Below are 20,151 nucleotides of genomic sequence, written 5' to 3'. Positions count from 1 at the left end.
ACACGCCACAGAAACCGATGCACAGACCATGATATCAGCGAAAAGACAATGAGAAGAGTATTGCACGAAGCAAGGCTGTATCACAGGACCCTAGCAAACGTTATGTTGACAAGCCAGAGGATTTTTGGAAGTGTGTCACTGAAGGCGCAACTGCTGGAGAAGGAATAATACTCGGTGAGTATTATTTCTGAGGTTTTCGCTTGTATAAACTAAACTATTCAGTCATACATGACCATAAAAATATATTAATAATTGCTGCAGGGGGACAACCAGTTTCGTTACAACGTCAGTCCATGCAGAGGAAATTAATTTGGCCATATAGGGTTACTCGATGTTAAATTTCATAAGTGTAGAGCCTGTATGATTATATATATATATATATATATATATATATATATATATATATATATATATATATATAGGATCATGTATTTAATTTCTTCAGGTTACATGTGATTGTGTGAGCTGGTTACACCCTTGAGACTGCAGCACGGAGGCAGTTTGAGCTTTGTTGTATAATAAATGATAATTTGGTTGTATATGTTGTTTTTATTATCTTTGCCTATCATGGCCATGATGAGAACATAATTCTGAAGTTGAGCATAAAGCACTGTTTTCAATAGCCTATGGAGAGATTCATGAGAATCACGATGACTACCAGTACTGTCCTTGTGGTCCTTAATGTGTTATACATGGCGTTCTTCACAGTAATGCTGGACGTAAGGAGGTAATGCATGAAACCTATAGTCCTTCTGTTTTATGAAGGCGAAATGCTGTGGCTGTGATAATCACGTCAAGAATGCATATCTGCCAACACTTTCATTCTAAATAACTAATATCGCAACCTTCGCCATAAATTTCCAGTTATTCTTTTCCCGATGGCAGTTTTTTCCACTTTCATGTAGTAGGACTGTAGGTGATAAGGGAGAAATTCCTATGGCACTAAAAGTTTGTAAGAAGGAATGAGGTTAAAAATATGAGAAAGAATAGATAAACAGTACTACAAAAGGAAAGGAGGGAACGGGTAGCGAGAGAAGGAGAAAGCAGGGGGGAGGATGTGTGAGGTTGCCAGCCTACTTGAGAGAGACTGCAATATATGCGTAAATTTAGACCAAATTTATTCAAAACGTCAATTAGCGGCGCCAATTAAGGTGTAACACCCATTATTAGACAAATGCATATTGAAAGAAAAAAGGTAATTAAATAGATTAATGAAAGGAATATTTGTTGACAAATATGGTTATTTAAAGAGAAAGTTAAACTGCCTTATGCCTAAAAAAAATGTAGGGCGTAGGAGAAAGTGATAAAAAGGGGGACTTCAAGCACGAGGGATAATAGGAATACGGAAATAGCTGAAGAAAAAAGTTATGAAAAAATTGGTTCGGGTCCGAAAGACCGTCCAATATCTTTATTTATTGCCTAATATCCAAAGGATAATAATAATGAGTAGGATACCCAAATACGGTGGTGAATAATAGACAGTGTTTTTATTTAGTAGATAAAATGCAATATATGCAGCAGATATTATAATAATTCATATTTTGTAATTTCTTTTCATCTAATCACACTCACCTGTCTTACCCTCCAGCAGACTCTCGTCTCCGCTACCCAACCATTCGTCTCTTCCTCCCACCAGCCAGACTGTGCTGCTTCTTCACCCTCCCACACTACCCCCTATATAACTCCGCCCACATTTCTCCCCTCCTCACCCTCCCACATCCCCCCTCCCTCCACCTGCAACTGTTACCAGAACCACTGAGACCCAAACCAAGTCGCTGGTGGATGGGGTGTAGCCGTTTCATCTGTCCGGAGCTGTACATAAACACACAAACACAGAAATGCATACATAAACACACACAAACACTAATATGCACAAACAGATATGCACAAACACAAATGCAAACAAACACAAATGCACACACACACACATACTCTAGCTACACACAGACACACACATTCCTCCTTCACTGCCCCAGGGTGCTGAGGTACGAGTGGTAAGGCGTGTCAACTTTGAGAAAGAGTGTGTTAAGTTTTGCTAGAGGTGGAATCAGACAGATTCCATGAGTTGCGTGAAATCCCAACGTGCACGTGTGTGCTGTACTCCACTGCTGCTGACCACCCAAAACATAGCCAGTATACATGCCCTGCAATACCGGGCTTAAGATCATGCCAATATTTTTTTGGTGCCGTGTTACTGGATTCACTCTGGTGGACTTCGATTGTGCTGTTGGCACTACATTAGTATTTATGATACTGTATATGGGGACGATATGAGGACAGGCAAGACAGGCTCGCCACCAGCCAAGGCTCTGGTGGGACCTGTGTATGTGGCATGGATGGGTTGATCATACAGGTGGTCTGCTGCCTGGCCATACTCTTGCAAAGAGACGAGGTGAAACCAGATCTCCTCCAACATAAATTGGAGGTGGCACTGGTGTTGTACCAGATCTGACAGCAACATAACCGGTTATGTGTTCAATACTCACATGAGGGACAGAAACTAAGGTGGAAATGAAGGACGCCTGTCATTTGCCTCGACGTTGTCAGGCTCCTTGAGGTATGAGAGTTGTGTTATCCTAATGGCGATTTTTAGATGGTGGCAACCATCATCCACTTACATAGTGTAGTGCTGTGTATTTCTTCCTTCACCTTTATCTTTTTTTTTTTTTTCTGTATCTCCCCTCCTCTATCTTGTTTCTCCCATCCTTCCTGTCACTTTTTATTGTTCTTCTTTCCATTTCAGGTGGCTTTACGTTGAGTGAGAAGCCTAGTGGCTTCTTGTAAGCCAGGAAACCATTTACAACGCTGGGTGGTAATCGTAACCAACTCATAAGTGTGTCCTACATGTCAGCAGGTGAGTTGGCGTAGGGTTAGTGCCACTCCTCGTAAAACAACCAACCTAAATCAAAAGGGCACCCCCTACGGGATTATGGCGTCTGGCAATAGATTGAGAGATAGATAGACCTTTATGCTCATACTTGATGTCTGCAGGTGGAGCGAGTATGGCCTCGTGTATGAGGGCTGCTGTTTGTTGGGATGTCCCTCAGCACAGTGTGGTATTTCTGCAGGTGTGAGGATGGGATCTGTCTAGACGTGTCAGCACATGTGAGCCAGGTAGAGATGTCACATAAGTGCAGAGTGCTGTTATTGTCCATTTTTGCATACTATAGCTGCAAGGGTCACCAGTTCTGTCTTATCGCATGAGGACAACATGAGATTCACTTGTCCTGTCCCTGTGTTGATTAAGTTTTACATCTCAACAAATGTACCGTAGTACACAAGCCAGCCAGCACAGTACATCAGCACTGTACTTGGACACTGAAGTAGTAAGATGGAAACTGTGTGTGTGTGTGTGTGTGTGTGTGTGTGTGTGTGTGTGTGTGTGTGTGTGTATGTGTGTGTGTCCGTGTGTGCGTGTTTACCTCACAAGTATTACCCATTTGTAGTATACAGGATATGAGCTAGGTTTGTGTTGTCCTTCCACCAGTGATCCAATTTACTTCTGCAGACACGGATGTTTTTTGTTTGCACCACTTCCCTTTCTTACTCCTTCAAATATATGTGCTTCGCTGTGGAAAAATAAACCTATTGACACCATTTAAACAGGACAACCTATTACAGGAAGCTCATATAACAGGTTCATCAGAGGGGCATAAACTCTTATGCCAACATGAGAATGGCTGTTAAGTATATGAAATGGGAGATTTTGAAGGCGATAATATTGTCATGACAAAACCAATATAAGAATACGCAGCACCCAGTGAACATGGTGTTGGAGATAGCATGGTTTGGAAGTAGTGAAGGTTTGAATGAGTGTTATACTAACAAGAACAAAGATAAAGTATGGATGCAGCACACCTAAATCAGTAACACAGTGAATGTTTCAATGTCCAGGTGAGATGCAGGTGATGCGTGAGGCTGTGACATGCCCAGTGTGTTCTGAGGTGTACCAGGCCAGTGTGCGGGAGCCGGTCACTCTGCCATGTGGCCACACCTTCTGCCGTTCCTGCCTGCTCGCCGTCAAGGGCCGAGGCAACTTACTCTGTCCCACCTGCAGGACGAGTCACAACCAAGTCAATGTGCAGCAGCTCTCCGTAAACTACACCATCCTCAGCTTGACATCCTCCATTAGTAACACTGAGGTAAGATTTGCATGTTCTTGAGGTTTATACCGCTTGGAATAGTTTCAGGAATAATAGCCGTTTGAAAGTTAGCACATAATCTTATATAATGTACAGTCGTGGCCATAAATAATCACCTACACTCCCGTACCCCGTGCCCTAAGGCAGGCTCCTTTGCGCGCGGCAAGTCACACTGGGGTAAGAGGGGCTGAGAGGGAGGGGCCAGGGAGAGAAGGGCAGGTGGGTGGGGGGACGAGCGATGGTGCAGGGTGGAGTGAGGGAGGGGAGGGAGGGTAGGTAGGGGAGGGAGAATGAAATGCGAAGTTGTGGCCACATAATTTGTTTATTTTCTTTCATTCAGGGCATCATATAAAGGAGTTACTATTCCGTAGATAACGCTGCATAACACCTTGTATAGCGGCGTTACATAACAAGCTTTAGGTAGGTGGTGATATCAAGGACTGGCTCGTGAGACAAGTATACTAATGTGACAGATCAATTATTAGTGCAGAGCCATCGAGAGTGTGTGGGCCCAGATTGTAAACACGTGGATAAGGCGACCAGAGTCCCGCCTTTAGGCGGGACAGTCTCGCTTTCTTTCTTTCTTTATTTATTTTATTTTTTTTTTTTGCATCTGTCCCGCTTTTTTAATTGTGAATAAAATGTCATGCTTTTTGTGCAAATTATCTAAAATATCCCTCTTTTAGAAAATTACTATTATATTAGATATAATTTGACCGTTTTTATGAAATTATGATGAATTGGTAAAATTATGGCTAATCGAAACCAAATAAAATACCGAATTGTTAATAAAAAATCTGTAATACTAACTGGTAACATTGGTCGACCCATTCACCATACCGTACTGTATGTTGGTCATTGGGGTTCGTTTGAGACATTAGTGTTTAATTAGCAGCCTCAGGGTGAGGTGCTGCGTAGTAGCCGTCGCTGTCACTCGCATTTAAATCAGTGTATCTCTCTCTCTCTCTCTCTCTCTCTCTCTCTCTCTCTCTCTCTCTGTATATATATATATATATATATATATATATATATATATATATATATATAAAACACATACACACACTCACACACACACACGTGACTGTCTCGCTTTTAGCTCCAGTAAATCTGGTCACCTTACGCGTGGTAGCCAGAGAACGAGAGGACACGGGCCCGCCTTCTCCAGCACACCAAAGACGAGTGGGAGCTGTTCAGACGAAACCAGCAAACCATCAACAACATTGTTTCCTCGGTGCCGCGAAGCCTTCATGAGGCTTTTAAGGCAGGGGGCCACTGGACTACTTGCTAAGGCGTTCCTGGTTGCTATGGCTTGACCAGTGTCGGTCAACATTGACATAGATATATTTTGGGAGTTTGGGTAGGAGTTTGTTTCATTTTCCCTCTAACAGGTAATGAGAGATACCGCTACTGTATCCAGCCATGGGCACGGACATCAAATTTATTTACCTTTCATGCACAGTTATTTTAAATAGCCTTTTCATATAGAGATGTCATTAAATAATTATTGAATTTACATGATGGTGACTGTACAGAGGGAGTGTATACCGCGAGGGTGATCATATTTACTGTGGACACAGCCATGTCAAAGGTTGCATACAATATTTAGTTCCAAAAATTAATTACATGGAATGGTAGAGGACATTTCTTACACAAACATTACGGAAGTCAAAGCCATCCAGATTCCATTCTGTTTCTGAAGTCAAAATACACGGATAAACACAAATATCTGGCTCAGCACAAATGATTAATGTCACGGCGGTATATTTCTCTCACGAGCCAGTCCTTGATATCATCACCTATCTGAAGCTTGTTATGTAACGCCGCTATACAAGGTGTTATGCAGCATTATCTACGGAATAGTAACTCCTTTATATGATGCCCTGAATGAAAGAAAATAGACAAATTATGTGGCCACAACTTCGCATTTCATTCTCCCTCCCCTACCTACCCTCCCTCCCCTCCCTCACTCCACCTAAGCACCATCGCTCTTCCCCCCACCCACCTTCCCTTCCCTCCCTGGCCCCTCCCCCTCAGCCCCTCTTACTCCAGTGTGACTTGCCGCGCATAAAGGAACCACTCTGAGGCACGGGGTACAGAAGGATAGGTGATTATTTATGGCCACGACTGTACATAGTCAATTATTATCGCACTGTAACAGTATGTTTTTTATTCAGTATGGAAACTGTGGCACTCACGGTGATGACCTGAAGTACTGGTGCTGTGAATGTGATGCGGAGCTGTGCAGCCTCTGCCTGTACTCTGGCCATCCTCAGGGCCACTCTGTCCAGCTGGCCAAGTATTACATCCAGGAAAAGCAAGCTGCTCTTGAGGATGAGATAAATTTGCTGTGTATGAAGCTGGAAAGTCGGCAGGAGGAGGTGAAACGCAGGTTCGCCATGGTGCTGCAGGGAGTGAGTGAGCTCTGTCAGAAAAGCTGCACCTTGAATGACTCATGGGTAAACCTTAACCAACTCCTCCAGCAAACAAGGAAGGCCACTAGCATTGACCTTGTCAAAAAGGCTGATGAAAAAGTTAAAGAATCCAAGGAGAACTTTCAAAAGCTATCAACAATGGGACTTGATTCAGCGGTGGCTGACTCTGATAAAGACTGTCTCCCTAAAGACAAAAAGGTGGTAGAAGCTGACAGTCTTAAAACAAATGTTGATAATATGCCAAAGGAAGCAAAGACTGGGAAGGAAGTGACTGAGAAAAATCCAGTGGTGGCATCCAACATTTCGAAGAGTAACGTGCAGTGTGTCCGGCTGGAGTATAAAGAGAGTCAGCTGTTGTTGCACTGCATCTCCCTCCACTCTGATACCCGCCTCTCTTTGCAGGTAAGACACCACCTGGTATCAAGTTATCCCCTTCACTCTTATTTTTTTTTTTCCTACCAGTGTAATCGCGTTAGCCACTCTTTACTGGTTGCAGAACGCTGCCATGATAATTGATAATTATGAATCGTAAGACTTAGATAAACAGACTTTTGGAAAAAGTTCAGCTGGTTCCATGGTCCTTAATTAGCTACCATTATATATGTATTTATATAAGGCCGGATCAAGCCATCTGAAAAAGCGGAAGCGTGATTATTAGTGGGGATCCTTTAGGTTTGAATTCACACTGATTCATTTCAAAATTCTGCCAAAATTATTGTCAAATCCCTCTTTTCACTGATTGGAAACAAAAATAACATTTATTTAATGCATATATTTGGGTAAATAATATTCTTCTGTTTCTATAAGTAAACACTGATCTGTCGAAAATAGGGAGGCGTGGGTCCCTCACGTCTCCCCCTCCCCACCCTACCAAATCCATGGCTGTTACCCCTCGTCCTACCTAATCACTAAGTTCTGGCGCTTTTAAGCATTTAGTTGAACATATTACACATGATTGCATAATATAATATGCACTACAGTGTAGGTACTAAGCGGAGGTGAGTGCTGGGCACAAGATGAGGATGATGAGGCTGGCTGATTTTGTTAGACTTCATGGGGCCTGAGTGTGGAGGCGATGTGAGGCAATATTTACTCTTTCCAATTGCACATCTATCGCAACTTATCTTTTTGATGATGCTCAGTCAATCTCTGTCTGGTCCCGTTAATTATCGTCCAAAATTGTAATAATGAGATCAAAATGAAGATAATTTTGGCTTTATTTGACCCTCTGATATAACATTTTGTTTTCGTGTGCAATGTTCTTCCTCAGTTCCCGCCGACTGGATCAGCAGTTCGAATATTTGTCACTCTTCACACATGTAATTCAGTTTTGTCACTTGTGAGTTCATAATATATTACTTCATGTTCACAGATATAATTCTCATATAATTTTGATTATATTAATTGTACACTTTGCTTCGAGGTCATTGTTTCCGCGTGATCAGCCAATGGTATTTCTCACGCAACTTCTGATAAACAAGAACTGTGGACACCAAGAGTCCCCTAATTTCATTTATAAGGAAACATATTTATTGTGTATTGGAATAGGTATGGCGAGAATTTGTATTCTTGGTGTAGAAAAGTTAGTTCTCAGTACAAAGGTTGATATCACATTAATTCTGTGCATGTTAAACGAGGGATTCCTACATTTTGTAAGTTCCAACTAAGAAAAATTGTCGACCCGAGTCGAGTCCGAGTAGATTTCAGAGCTCATCACGTTTCCCAAACGTTCTCGCATCATCCACTCGGTCTAACTGCGTGGATAAAGCAGAATGGACATAGGCCTGTAGGGTGAAGAATGGATATTATATGGCTGGCGAGAGTATGGATAATTATGAAAGTTTAGCACGCTGATAACGCGATCCCGCTGTATATTCTGGCTAATACAGACAGTTCCAACCTGATTTGAAAAGATGTTGTCCAGGCTGTAGTGGCTAAACACTCAGTAACACCTTCAGCCCATGTATGTCTGTTTGTATCGTATTCTGCTAAAGCCATACGGTCTTACTCAACTTTTTACAGGTATCTTTAGGAGGAAGGAATTAAACACTCGTACTTGATGCTTAAAATCGTTGTGCTTGAATTATGATATTAACAACCGCAGTATTATCAGTATACTACAAGAGGCCTGCAGAGTATTTTAGTACCCACATTAATGTATTGGTGGAAGAGAAGACTGGAGCAGTATACCGGTGAATAACAAGTGAGAGGAAAATGGATGTTTGAGGGAGTGAGAGTGGTGTGTGAGGATATGGTAGTCTGGAGGCGTTTCTGTTGCAGACATCCCTAGTTCGAGGGTTCCCAAGAGGGAGCAAGGCGTTGGAAAGGATGATGAGACTTTGGTGTGGCGTGAGAATGAAAAGTCAAGAGCAAGGGCTCTGTAAATTGGATTATTGAAGAATGTGTGTCGAGTACAGGGGGTGGATATGATAAGAAATATACTTAGCCATCGAGTGGCGTGTTATTCCCCTGCGTAGGACAAAAAAAAAAAAAAAAAAAAAAAAAAATCACTTCTTGGAAGTGCACTAGCACGGTTTGTGCTGATCATCATATTACTCCACGCGGGTGTAGTCTGCTCAAGTGTGTATGCTTTGTGTTCAGTGTGGTTTGCCTGGTTTTATGCTTTGTGTGTGTGTGTGTGTGTGTGTGTGTGTGTGTGTTATACTTTGTGATGACACTTGTTGACATGATGTCTAGGGTACTTTTTGGCTGAAGTATAACAGAATAACAAAGTTACCCGAAGCAATAAGGCCTCTATAATGGTTTTCCAATAATTTTAGAGCACTGTCTTTTGGAACATGGTAACTCGCCATGAAGAATTAACAGAGCTGCTCAAAATCTATATCTAATGTAATTTGTGAAAACTGTGGAGTAAGGAAGTATGTTGACAACAGGATTGAGAAGAGTGTTCATAGATCGTATATGATGATTTTGATGTAAGTTATGGCAGGGCAAGAATCGATAAGGTCAAAATTGACGATTCTGAATCTCAGTGCCACTGAAACCATTGGAATCGCTTCTAGAATTGATTCCTCAGAATAAACAACTAAAGTCAGGGGACATAGAAACTCGGTGAACGCCCTCCTTGATAACACTAGTTTATTTATATTATATCGTGATCGGCTAATCTGAATAGAAGGAATCGATTTTGGAGTAAGTTCTTGTCCAGTCCTAACGTAAATAAGGTGGTGTAAAGGGTATATGGACGTGAGTTTGAAGGTGGTAGGAGGCGTGGCAGGCCAAGAAGAAGGTGGATGGATATGTCAGATTTGTATGTGAGAATGTAGGGTGTTAGAGGCTGATGAAGCAAGGACACTGAGATGTGACTGACTTGTTTGGATGAACTAAGTAAGAACTAGACCAAGACAAGGGCTTGATATTTTTAACTTGAGTCAAACAGATTGACTCCATGTGACAGGTAATATGAAGCCTGCTCATCCAGCGGTGGACTGGTCATTTGGGCAATCCTCAGTGGTCCATTGCGCCAGTGAACCGATATCTTTTCCAGTCGTGTGTATATGTTATATAACATAGAATGGGCCTGTGAAGAGACGGAGAAGGGAGAGAAAGAGAAGAGAAAGAATGAAAGATAGAAATGAGTGGATGTAAAGGAAGGAGAGAGATACGGAAGACAAGAGAGAAAACATGTGGAAAAAGGGGTGGAGACAAAGGAAAGTAAAGGGGAGAAGAGAGAACAGAATGGAAGAAAGGGGTTAAGAGAGAGAGAGAGAGAGAGAGAAGGGCGAGTAAATAATTATGAAAAGAAGGGAGGAAGAGAGAAAGGTAAAGGAGATTGTGGAAAAGAGGGAAGGGAGAGAAGAGTAGATGTGAATGGAGGAGAAACAGCAGAATTGAGGAGAAGGATGGGAGGGCCGGAAACACTGTAAACAGTACGATGAGAGAAGGAGAGGAGATGAAGGGGACGAGGTCAGGGATGAAAGAGGACAGAGGAAATTACATAAAAAGCGAAAGAGAGAGAGAGAGAGAGAGAGAGAGAGAGAGAGAGAGAGAGAGAGAGAGAGAGAGAGAGAGAGAGAACAGATAGTTATGAGTGGAAGGGAAGAGAAGAGAAAGGTAAAGGAGATTGTGAACAAGAGAGAAGGGAGAGGAGAGCAGATGTGAATGAAGGAGAAATAGCAGAATTGAGGAGAAGGATGGAAGGGCCGGAAATACTGTAAACAGTACGATGAGAGAAGGAAAAGAGATGGAGGGGAGGAGGTCAGGGATGAAAGAGAACAAATAAAAGTAGAACGAGAGAGAGAGAGAGAGAGAGAGAGAGAGAGAGAGAGAGAGAGAGAGAGAGAGAGAGAGAGAGAGAGAGCGCAAGGGATAATGGATGTGAATAGAAGAGAGGGTGGCAGAGGGGAAAGGCGATGGAGAGGAGAATGAAGGAAAAGGAGAGTGGATGAGCATGAAGGGAGGGAAGGTAAAGAGGAGGGAATGTGTGAGGGAAGGGGAAGGAGAGCAGATGTGGAGGGAATGGTAGGAGAGTAATGGAAAGGGAGTGACGAAAGAAAGGGAGGTGAAACAGATGGGAAGGAAGAAGAGGGGTAGTGAAAGGGGAGAAGAGAAAAAGGGAAATGGAAAGTAGGAAAGGGACGGGAGAATATAATGGAAAGGAAGGAAGGGAAAGATGAGTGGAATGAAGGAAGAAATGCTTTGGGAGTGGATGGGAAATAAGAAAACTGCAGAAGAGTGGATGGGAAGAAGTGAAGCGAGAATGAATGGGAGGGGAGGAAGGGGAGGGAGAATATGTCAAGGAAGGAAGAGGAGAGAAATTGAATGATTAGTAATGGGACATTGGTGGAAAAGATGGAACAGGAAGGGGAATGGGTAGGAAAGGAAAGGAAAAATAGGGAGGGAAGACGGTAAAAAAAAAGGGAGAGAGAGAGAGAAGAAGCAAACGTAAGAGAAAAACAAAATATTAACACAAGGGGCAGATAATCTATATTTAAAAAAAATAAAAGTCGTCGCCTCTGCGCAGTAAACATCTTGGCCCTGTTCTCTGCAGCAACCATTACATGAAAATATATTTTTTTAATGGAAGAGGAATGAAACAGTAGCATTATAATATGACAGTATATTTGACCATTAATACTTCTTCATTGCACCCTTGTCTTTCAGTACCGCTGTTACTGGCTTTGGCATTAGCTGCCAGACAGTTCTGCCTGATATGCAAAATATGTTTTAATGCTCTGCCTCACTAGTCAAATGGCCGCTTCTGAACATCCAGTTTTTCTTTCAGTTTGACAGTGTTAAGTCCTTTATAAACCAAACCAACCATGACACTTTTCGTCCATCATGAGTTGAAGAGGCCTAAATGGTAGTAGTGTAGAGAGAGAGGGATAAAAGTTCGCAAAAACAAATTGTTGATCAAGAAATGCAATAACAGTCTTTTAGTACTAGACCTACGCTGACTTTTTCCTTTCACTTCATAAGTACGTATGTGCATGTGAGTCACCGAAAGTCTGTAAATTTTCTTCATCCATTAGACAATACTTCAGTTTCAAAATGACAAATTAATAGCCGATGGACAGTCACAGGGGTAGAATATATAATCCGGCACTGTGGCCCCCTCCCCTCCCTATTTTTGTTGTTGTTGCCGCAGTCTGCCTTCATTTTACCAGTTGTATTCCCCCCTGCCTCCACTGCTACAACCATGCCTAGTAAACTCCCTATTAAGGAAAGGGGTGTTGTGGTGGGTTATGCTTGTGACGGGTTCAACAACTGTAAAAAAAAGTTAGAGGCGGCCGTTGGATAAGTGAAGAAGGGGGTCAAAGCATATTTTCCTTAACTATTATGTAGAACTGTGTGGCCGCGCGCCGAATCCAATATTAGCGGTACTAAGAGCCTAGAATGGAATGACCAGTTACTATGAGATCATTATAAGCCATTGTGTAATTGTTGTTTGTTCTGCATCAAGTACATATTGCATATATTAACAAGTGGTGCCAGGCACAACAAACCTTGCCCAACAGCAGTTATTTTATTGCTGTTAAATACTGACTCATTTCTGTCATTTAGCATCAATACACAATAAAAGTCTGAGGTAATGGCGCAAATGTTTTCAAGTAAAGCCCTCTGAAAATCCGTGATCTTGCGTTTGACCTTTTAAGGTCACTCAAGGTCAAAGGTCATGCTGCTAAATGAAAGTCCATATGAGTCTTCCCATACCTTGGTAATAACAAATATATCTTAATCGAGTTTCGAGTTATAGCTCCCTGAATATGCGTGAGCTTGAGTTTGACCTTTCAAGATCACTTACGGTCAAAGGTCAAGGCACCAATTAAAAACCCACGTGGGATCTCATGTATGTTGATTATAGTACCTTCAACCAGTTTCGAGTTATAGCCCCTTGAATATCCGTGACCTTAAGTGTGACATTTCAAGGTCATTCAAGGTCAAAGGTCTTCGTGCCAAGTGAAAGCCCATATTACGAGTTCCTGTATGTTGATAATAGTAGTAAATATCTCTACCTTCAACCGTTTTCAAGTTATAGCCCTCTGAAAATCCGTGACCTTGATTTTGACCTTTCATAGGCACTCGATCACCTCTAAAATTTAATCACTTTCTTTTGGGACCAGTGGCCAAAGATCCTGAAAGTTCCATGTAATTGCATTCAGCCGTTTGTCCGTAATGTTGGCAACAAAAGAAGAAACAAACAAACAAAGAAACGACCGAAAAAAATACCTCGCGGACACCGGCCGGGCGAGGTAATTATTGGAATAAACAGACCGACACTGTTTACCGAACTGATTCAACGATTATATTTTTATGGTACCTGTGCCATAACAGTGTAAAGATGGGAGAGTACATAGCAAGTACAGGTAACAAGAGGCCTGTTGGCTCATGACGAGGTTATAAATGCTGTTTGTACTGAGATCTAACTAACGTGAAAGAGGAAAGGATTGGAGAGAGAGAGAGAGAGAGAGAGAGAGAGAGAGAGAGAGAGAGAGAGAGATGCAGCTGCGAGCAATAGGGCATGTTAGTGAAGATCTGAGAGGACAGAGAATTTACTGTGGGTAACATAGATTAACTTAATTATTGTTTCAGTGTGTGTGTGTGTGTGTGTGTGTGTGTGTGTGTGTGTGTGGCGATAAATCCTTTCGACATTTTCTTCCAGCTCTTGAAACTCCTGACGATCCTGTTCAGCACTGTAATGATGTTTTGCAGTGAAGGTATTAGTCAAGTCTGTATCAAACTTCTCCAGTTCTAAAAACCTCACCTGAGCAAAAGTAAACAACAGAGAAAAGTATTATGCATGTCATCGGACTGAAGATGTTATGATTTTGGTCAGGTATACTCTCGGCTTACCTTTTGCGTATAGTTTATTGGTGGTTTTTCCGTATCTCCTGCTCTCTCTCTCTCTCTCTCTCTCTCTCTCTCTCTCTCTCTCTCTCTCTCTCTCTCTCTCCACTGGAAAGGTCATTGACGCTGTGATTGCCGCAACAACAAGCTGTGCAGGGTCTTGGTTATGTACAGTCATGAGCAAAAGTTCTCCGACAGTCTTTTACCAGCATTGTGTCCTGCATTCCATATTTCTGATTCCTCCACAAATGACACAGAGTACCCTTTCTTCTGATAATGTTTTGTTGTATGCTTCGTATTACAGGCACATAAAGTTTGTGTTATATCTCCATTGCCTCAGCTGCAGGGCGGGGTTGCCAAGCTTTGGCATAAGGATGTACTGTATCTATTCATGAAACTAAATATACTATCATCGTGAGTATGTCATTGTATACGATATGTTTAGCACTGATATCGGCAGGTATGCAGCGTATACAGCAGATGCATGCTTCTCATATGACCCATAATGTTTTGGGTGATTATGTGGGCCCAACTGATCGAATAACGTCCGGGCCAGTTTAATCAAGTCCGCTACTGTGCACATTTAGTGTTTAAATACAAATATCAAATATACATTAAGTGTGCACCGTCATCCCTGTAAGGGAGTCAGGAATCTAGGAGCTAGAATAGTAAATGAATGAATGTTCGCCCTATTCACTGGACATGCTTTTGATTAGTTACGGTATCCATCTATCGTGTTTTCTTTTTCTTTCTTTTCTGGTCCCTGCCTCACCTCATCATTAGGAGGGCGAAAGGTGTAACGATAATGATGATGATGATACTAGTCCTCTAAATGGTGCACTTAATTCATACTGTTTTTTAAACAGTGCTTGTAGAACCTCAGGGAGTTGTGGAAAGTCACATATCAACGTAATCAGTTCCCTATTGTCCCTTCCATAAGCAGGTACCATCTGAGGTGTTCCTGGAAGTGATTTATGGTATGCCATATATCAAAAGGTGACGACTAAGAACCGAATAAAGGACATGGTACGGATAGCTGCGTGGAATGTAAGGGGTGCAAATGATGAGGTGAAAGAAAGAGATTGTCCAGGTGTTTGAGGATGTGAAAGTGGATGTATGTGGATTAACTGAAACTAAATGGAGAGGTGAGAGTGTGAGAGACTGGGAGTATGGATGGGGTATATGCGCAGGATTAGGTGAGAATGAGAGGGCAAAAGAAGGAGTGTGTATTGTTGTGAGTAACAGATGGAAGGAGAATATAAGAGAGAGTGGATCAGTTGGCTCAAGGATTGTGTGGGTAAGATTGAAAGTTGGACTACAAATGTGGGCGATTGTGTGCGTGTATGCACCAATGCAAGATCGTGCAAGCAGTGTGAGAGAAGAGTTCTGGACAAATGTGGAAGCATGCATGGAGAAGTTTGAAAGGAAGGAGAGTGTTTTTGATTGGAGATATGAATGGAAAAGTAGGGAATGTGAAGGTGGATGGAGTAGTTGGTGAGTAGGGTGTGCCTGCAGAGATGGATGAAAATGGCCGTTCTTAGTGGATGTTTGTGCTGGGAGGGGATTGGTGATAGTTAATACCCTCTTCAGGCAAAAATGATCCATAGGTATATGTGGCAAGTGATGAGATGGATGGGTGGTGAACTGAATGAACGGAAGGCAATGATTGATTATATGTGAGTGGATGAAAGGATGAGAAGTTGTGTAATGGATGCAAGATTATATAGAGGTTGGGGGAGTGTATTTTCTGACCACCACTTGGTGGTGGTCAAAATGAAAGTCCAAATGAAATGGAGAAATAGAAGAAGGGAAGGACAGGAGGAAGTAGTTCATACAAGGAGGGTGGAAAAGTTACAAGAGGAGGGAAAAAAGGCAGAATATAAGAGGGAAGTGGAGGAGTGATTGGGTAAATATGGATTGGAGCAGATGGGGGACGTGGAAGGTGTGTGCAAGATATTCACAGAAAAAGTATGTGCACCATGTGAGGTGGTGTGGGGTAAAGATAAGACAAAAGGGGGTGCAGGGAACAGTATGATGAATTGAAGAGGTGAGAGAGGCTGTGGCACAAAAGAAGAAAGCATATAGTGAGTGGATGAGAAACAGGTGCATGGAAGAAGTTGTGAGATGGAAGAGAGAGAGTTATATTTAGAGAGGAAGAGAGAGGGGAAAAGAGTAGTAAGAGAGAGTAAGAAGAGAATGGATGAGGAATTTGGAAGGAATTTGAGTATAAAGTGGAGGGATTGTAAGAAAATGTTCTGGAAAGAGGTAAAGAGAGTTAGACAAGGTGTCAAAGAAGTTAGTCGGGGAGTGAAAGATAAAAATGATAGATTACTAGTGGAGAAGGGAGAAAAAGTGAGCAAATGGAGAGAACACGTTAAGGAATTGTTGAACACAGAGAATGAAAGTAATGCAATTGTAAGCGGCTGGGGAATGGCTGGGAGAAGGATGGATGTGAGAAGAGAGGAAGAAATCAGTAGGATGGAAGTTGTGTACGCAATGAAGAAAGTTAAAATGTGGAAAGCCCCAGGAATCGATGGAGTGTGTGGTGAAATGCTGAAGCATGGGGGAGAGACAGTAGCAGAATGGATGTGGAAAATTTGCAGATTGGCCTGGGAGGAAGGTAGAGCCCTGGAGGATTGGAAGTCAGGTATAATTATTCCCGTGTACAAAGGAAAAAGGGAAAAAGAAGTGTGCGGTAATCATATGGGCATTTGTCTTCTTAGTGTAGTAGGAAAAGTTTATGGTAGGATACTTATTGAGAGAGTTAGGAAAATAACGGAGGAACTAGTTGAAGAACAGGGAGGTTTTAGAGTGGATGTGGATGTGTAGATCAGATATTTCATTCTTAGGTCTTTAGTGGAAAAGTTTCTAGAGAAGGGAAAGAAGCTGTATGCTGCCTTCATGGATTTGGAGAAAGCATATGACAAGGTGGATAGACAAGGATTGTGGAAAGTATTAAGAGTATATGGAGTAGATGGAAAGCTGTTGAAGGCCGTGAAGAGTATGTATGAGGGTGATAAGGCTGCAGTGCATGTAGGTAGTGAACCGAGTGAATTTTTCTCTTTGAAGGTTGGATTGAAACAGGTATTAGTCTTGTCTCCATGGCTGTTCAGTCTGTATAAGGATGGGGTTATAAAAGAGGTACAAGGTAGGGTAGTGGATGTTGATGCGGCCCTAGTGAGAGAGGGCAGTGTTTGGAAACTCACTGTACTGTTGTTTGCAGATGATACAGTGTTGTTAAGTGAAGACAAAGGGGAGCTGCAAGGCTTGATGAATGAGTTTGGGAGAGTGTGTAAGAAACGGAATCTAAAGGTAATTGTAAGGAAGAGTAAAGTTATGGTCTTCAAGAGAAGAATGTACAGTGATGGTGGAAAGTGCATTTAAGTACTTGGGTAGTGTGACGAGTAAGGATGGAAGTTTAGAGGGTGAAGTGCTTTAAAAGGTACAACAGGGAAGAGAGGTTGCTGATTCTTTGAAAGCAGTGATAAGAAACAGGAAAATGAGCATGGAAGTGAAAAAGCTACTACATGACAGCATTGTGATACCAACTCAAACGTATGGAAGTGAAGATTGGACCTTGTTGGAGGGATAGAAGTCAAACGTGAGAGCAGTGGAAATGTTTTATTTGAGAGGAGCATGTGGAGTCACATGGAGAGACAGACTCACAAATAAAGAAGTGAAGGAGCGCTGTGGTGTGGATGTGGATGTGATAGGAAGCGTTTGGAGAAACACATTAAGGTGGTTTGGCTATGTGGAGAGGACGGAGAGTAAGAGACTGACTAGGAGAGTGTATGTGAGTGAGGTGGAGGGGAAGAGAGGGAGGGGGAGGCCAACGTTGAGATGGAGGGATGGAGTGGAGAGGTATATGAAAGAGGTGTGTGTGTGCAGGGAGCAGGACAGTGAAATGGCTGGGGAAAGGGGGACGTGGAAGCGATTTGTTTGTGGCCACCCCTTACGGGATTAAGGCATTTGGCAATAGATAGATAGATAGACATATATCAACCTAGCAGTACACAGTTAACCATTGTCCCTTCCACAAGCAGGTACCATCTGAGGTATTCCTGGAAGTGAGTGCTGGTGGGAAGCGTTTGGGTCAAGTCAACATCAGCCTGTGGTGTCACCTGCGTCGGGCACACCAGTTCATGGCACTCTGCCTTGGCACTCTCGGACCTTCCTTCTTTGGTGCCAAAGCTGACAGAGTATTCAACCAGGGCAGTGCTGGACAATGCTTAGCATTTAGAAATTATGTAACGCCTAACAATGAACGAAGCAATAAACCCCTCATCACTGATCTTGAGCAAGGCCCTGCAAACTCAAAGCCTATTACAGAGGGTTTGGTAATGCAGTGCAATGCAAGGGACCTGGGCAGCGGGCATGCTAATGATATGAATGAATTTGCTTTCTTTCTCTGCATCAGTGGTTACCCAGGTAGGAGCATCAGCTGTCCGTTCGGTGAAGTGGTTTCGGGGCTGGAAGTGGTGAGGGCCGCTGTCAGCCACAACCCCCTCACTGAGGTCACTATCACCCAGTGTGGTCTTGTCCTCCCAGACCTTGTCCAGTAAGTCTTGCAGGTCCCACTCCTGCTTACGCCATGACCAGTGTTCCTGTGGCCTCAGTAAACCTCCGTAGCACACCAGTTTATTTATGCATAATAATCAGTCAAAATTTCCTCATCTGATGCATATGCAAAGTCCATACTAACTGTGACTGATATGGAAAAAAAAAGTAGCAACTAAAGTTAATGGCTAGGAAAGAGGCGCTAGAGATCATCCTTGTCCTAGATCACGGCTCCATGAGGCCAGACATACAAAGGTGTTTATTATCCCATTGGCTCGTGAGGGATGGAATGTTGAAGATTGTGCTGGTTCATCATACATCAGCTACTGGGGTTTATTGGCCTACAGCCAGAGATAGCTTAAGTACAGTTGCACTAGCTAAATATTCTTATGGTGTTCCAGAGTAAAGAAGTGAGATCCAAACTTGTTTGAATATACAGCTTATAATTAACGGTATAAAGCTTTGACACCGTTTAGGCTCTGGGTTTCCACATTAATGAAGGGAGATTCTAACCCATTTGACTGTTCCGAATTTTTAAAGATCTATATTTATTTGCAGTATATATACAGTATACTGTATATATATATATATATATGTAGACACACACACACACACACACACATATATATATATATATATAAAAGGAGTAAACGGTAGCACCAGTCGAGCAGGGCAGTACTCCCAAGGTGGATGGAAGGGTGATGACGGAAAGTTGGAGCTCCCGTTTCATCAGCCCTTGGGACTAGTTCCTGACCATCCCCCTTTGCTGAACTTTTTCAGTGTTTCACTAACATAGAGAGTAGGCCAGCATGCTCTCCAGTACAAGTTTCTCTAACACCAATCTACATGCACAGTACACACTACACTTCCTTTTCAAAAAAAAAAAAAAAAAATGGCGCACCCATACCATGCCTGGGAGTCCCCAGGGGAGAGGATCATAAATGCCCCCACCATCCGCCTCTTTCCCGGTGACGACTCTTTGAGCTGCCTGGATCCACCATCTGACTCACTTCTTCATTTCTGCAACATTCGCGGCTTTTCCTTTAACTTTCTTTGTCGAACACCACCTCTCCTCCTCTAAACCTCAACTTCTCTTTCTTACTGAGACTCAGCTGTCTGTGGCAACTGACTGCAAACCCTTTTCTTTATCCTCCTACTTTCTCTGTACTCATTTCAAAGCCAAAGGTGGATGTGTATATGTATACAACGACCTATCTTGCTCTCGTGTTCCTGAACTTGATTCTTCTGAATTCTCTACACTGTGGCTTCGGCTTTCCTGCATTTCTCTGACTAAATATATCTGCGCTGTTTACTTATCTCCCAATTCTACTGACTATCAAAAATTCTTCGACTATCTTATCTGTACGATGGAACACATTCTATCCATTTCTCCTGTCTCTGAAATCTCCGTTCTAGGAGTTTTCAGTGTCCACCACCACCTTTGACTCTCCTCTCCTTTCACTGATTCACTTGGTGAACAGCCTACATTTTTTCTATCCTTAATGATCTAGAGCAGCTTGTACAGGAACATACTTGGCCAATTCCTTACGACTAATCCTTCTGCTTACACTGTTAATCTTTTCTCTCCGTTGGGCTCCTTTGATCATAACCTTATTACCTTAACCTCTCTTATTGCTCCGGTACGGCCTGTGGACCCTCCGAAGTAACGTCTTCTGTGGCACTTTGGAGCTGCAGATTGGGAGGCCATCAGG

General features: G+C 42.5%; 1 protein-coding gene across 1 annotated transcript; it reads left to right on the top strand.

Moving 5' to 3' along the window:
* The first annotated feature begins 2,270 nt into the window (after positions 1-2,270).
* On the top strand, positions 2,271-18,444 carry LOC145416214 (uncharacterized). Its single transcript, XM_080285226.1, has 5 exons — positions 2,271-2,323; positions 2,992-3,068; positions 3,895-4,142; positions 6,317-6,976; positions 17,926-18,444. The coding sequence occupies exons 1-5, from the start codon at positions 2,271-2,273 to the stop codon at positions 18,442-18,444; spliced, it is 1,557 nt and encodes a 518-aa protein (XP_080141352.1).
* Positions 18,445-20,151: the final 1,707 nt, after the last annotated feature.

Source organism: Coenobita brevimanus, chromosome 105 (assembly GCF_032717465.1).
Source record: "Coenobita brevimanus isolate Jiangsu-jjx chromosome 105, ASM3271746v2, whole genome shotgun sequence".
NCBI classification, from domain to species: domain Eukaryota; kingdom Metazoa; phylum Arthropoda; class Malacostraca; order Decapoda; family Coenobitidae; genus Coenobita; species Coenobita brevimanus.
The sequence above is the reverse complement of the archived record's forward strand: the minus strand, read 5'-3'. Positions and strand labels throughout refer to the sequence as shown.

Coding starts and splice junctions, on each gene's coding strand:
- LOC145416214 (XM_080285226.1), top strand. CDS start 2,271: ATGAGGACAGGCAAGACAGGCTCGCCACCAGCCAAGGCTCTGGTGGGA. Junction 3,069..3,894: donor ACAGTGTGGTATTTCTGCAG/GTGTGAGGATGG, acceptor TTCAATGTCCAG/GTGAGATGCAGGTGATGCGT. Junction 6,977..17,925: donor ATACCCGCCTCTCTTTGCAG/GTAAGACACCAC, acceptor TTCCACAAGCAG/GTACCATCTGAGGTATTCCT.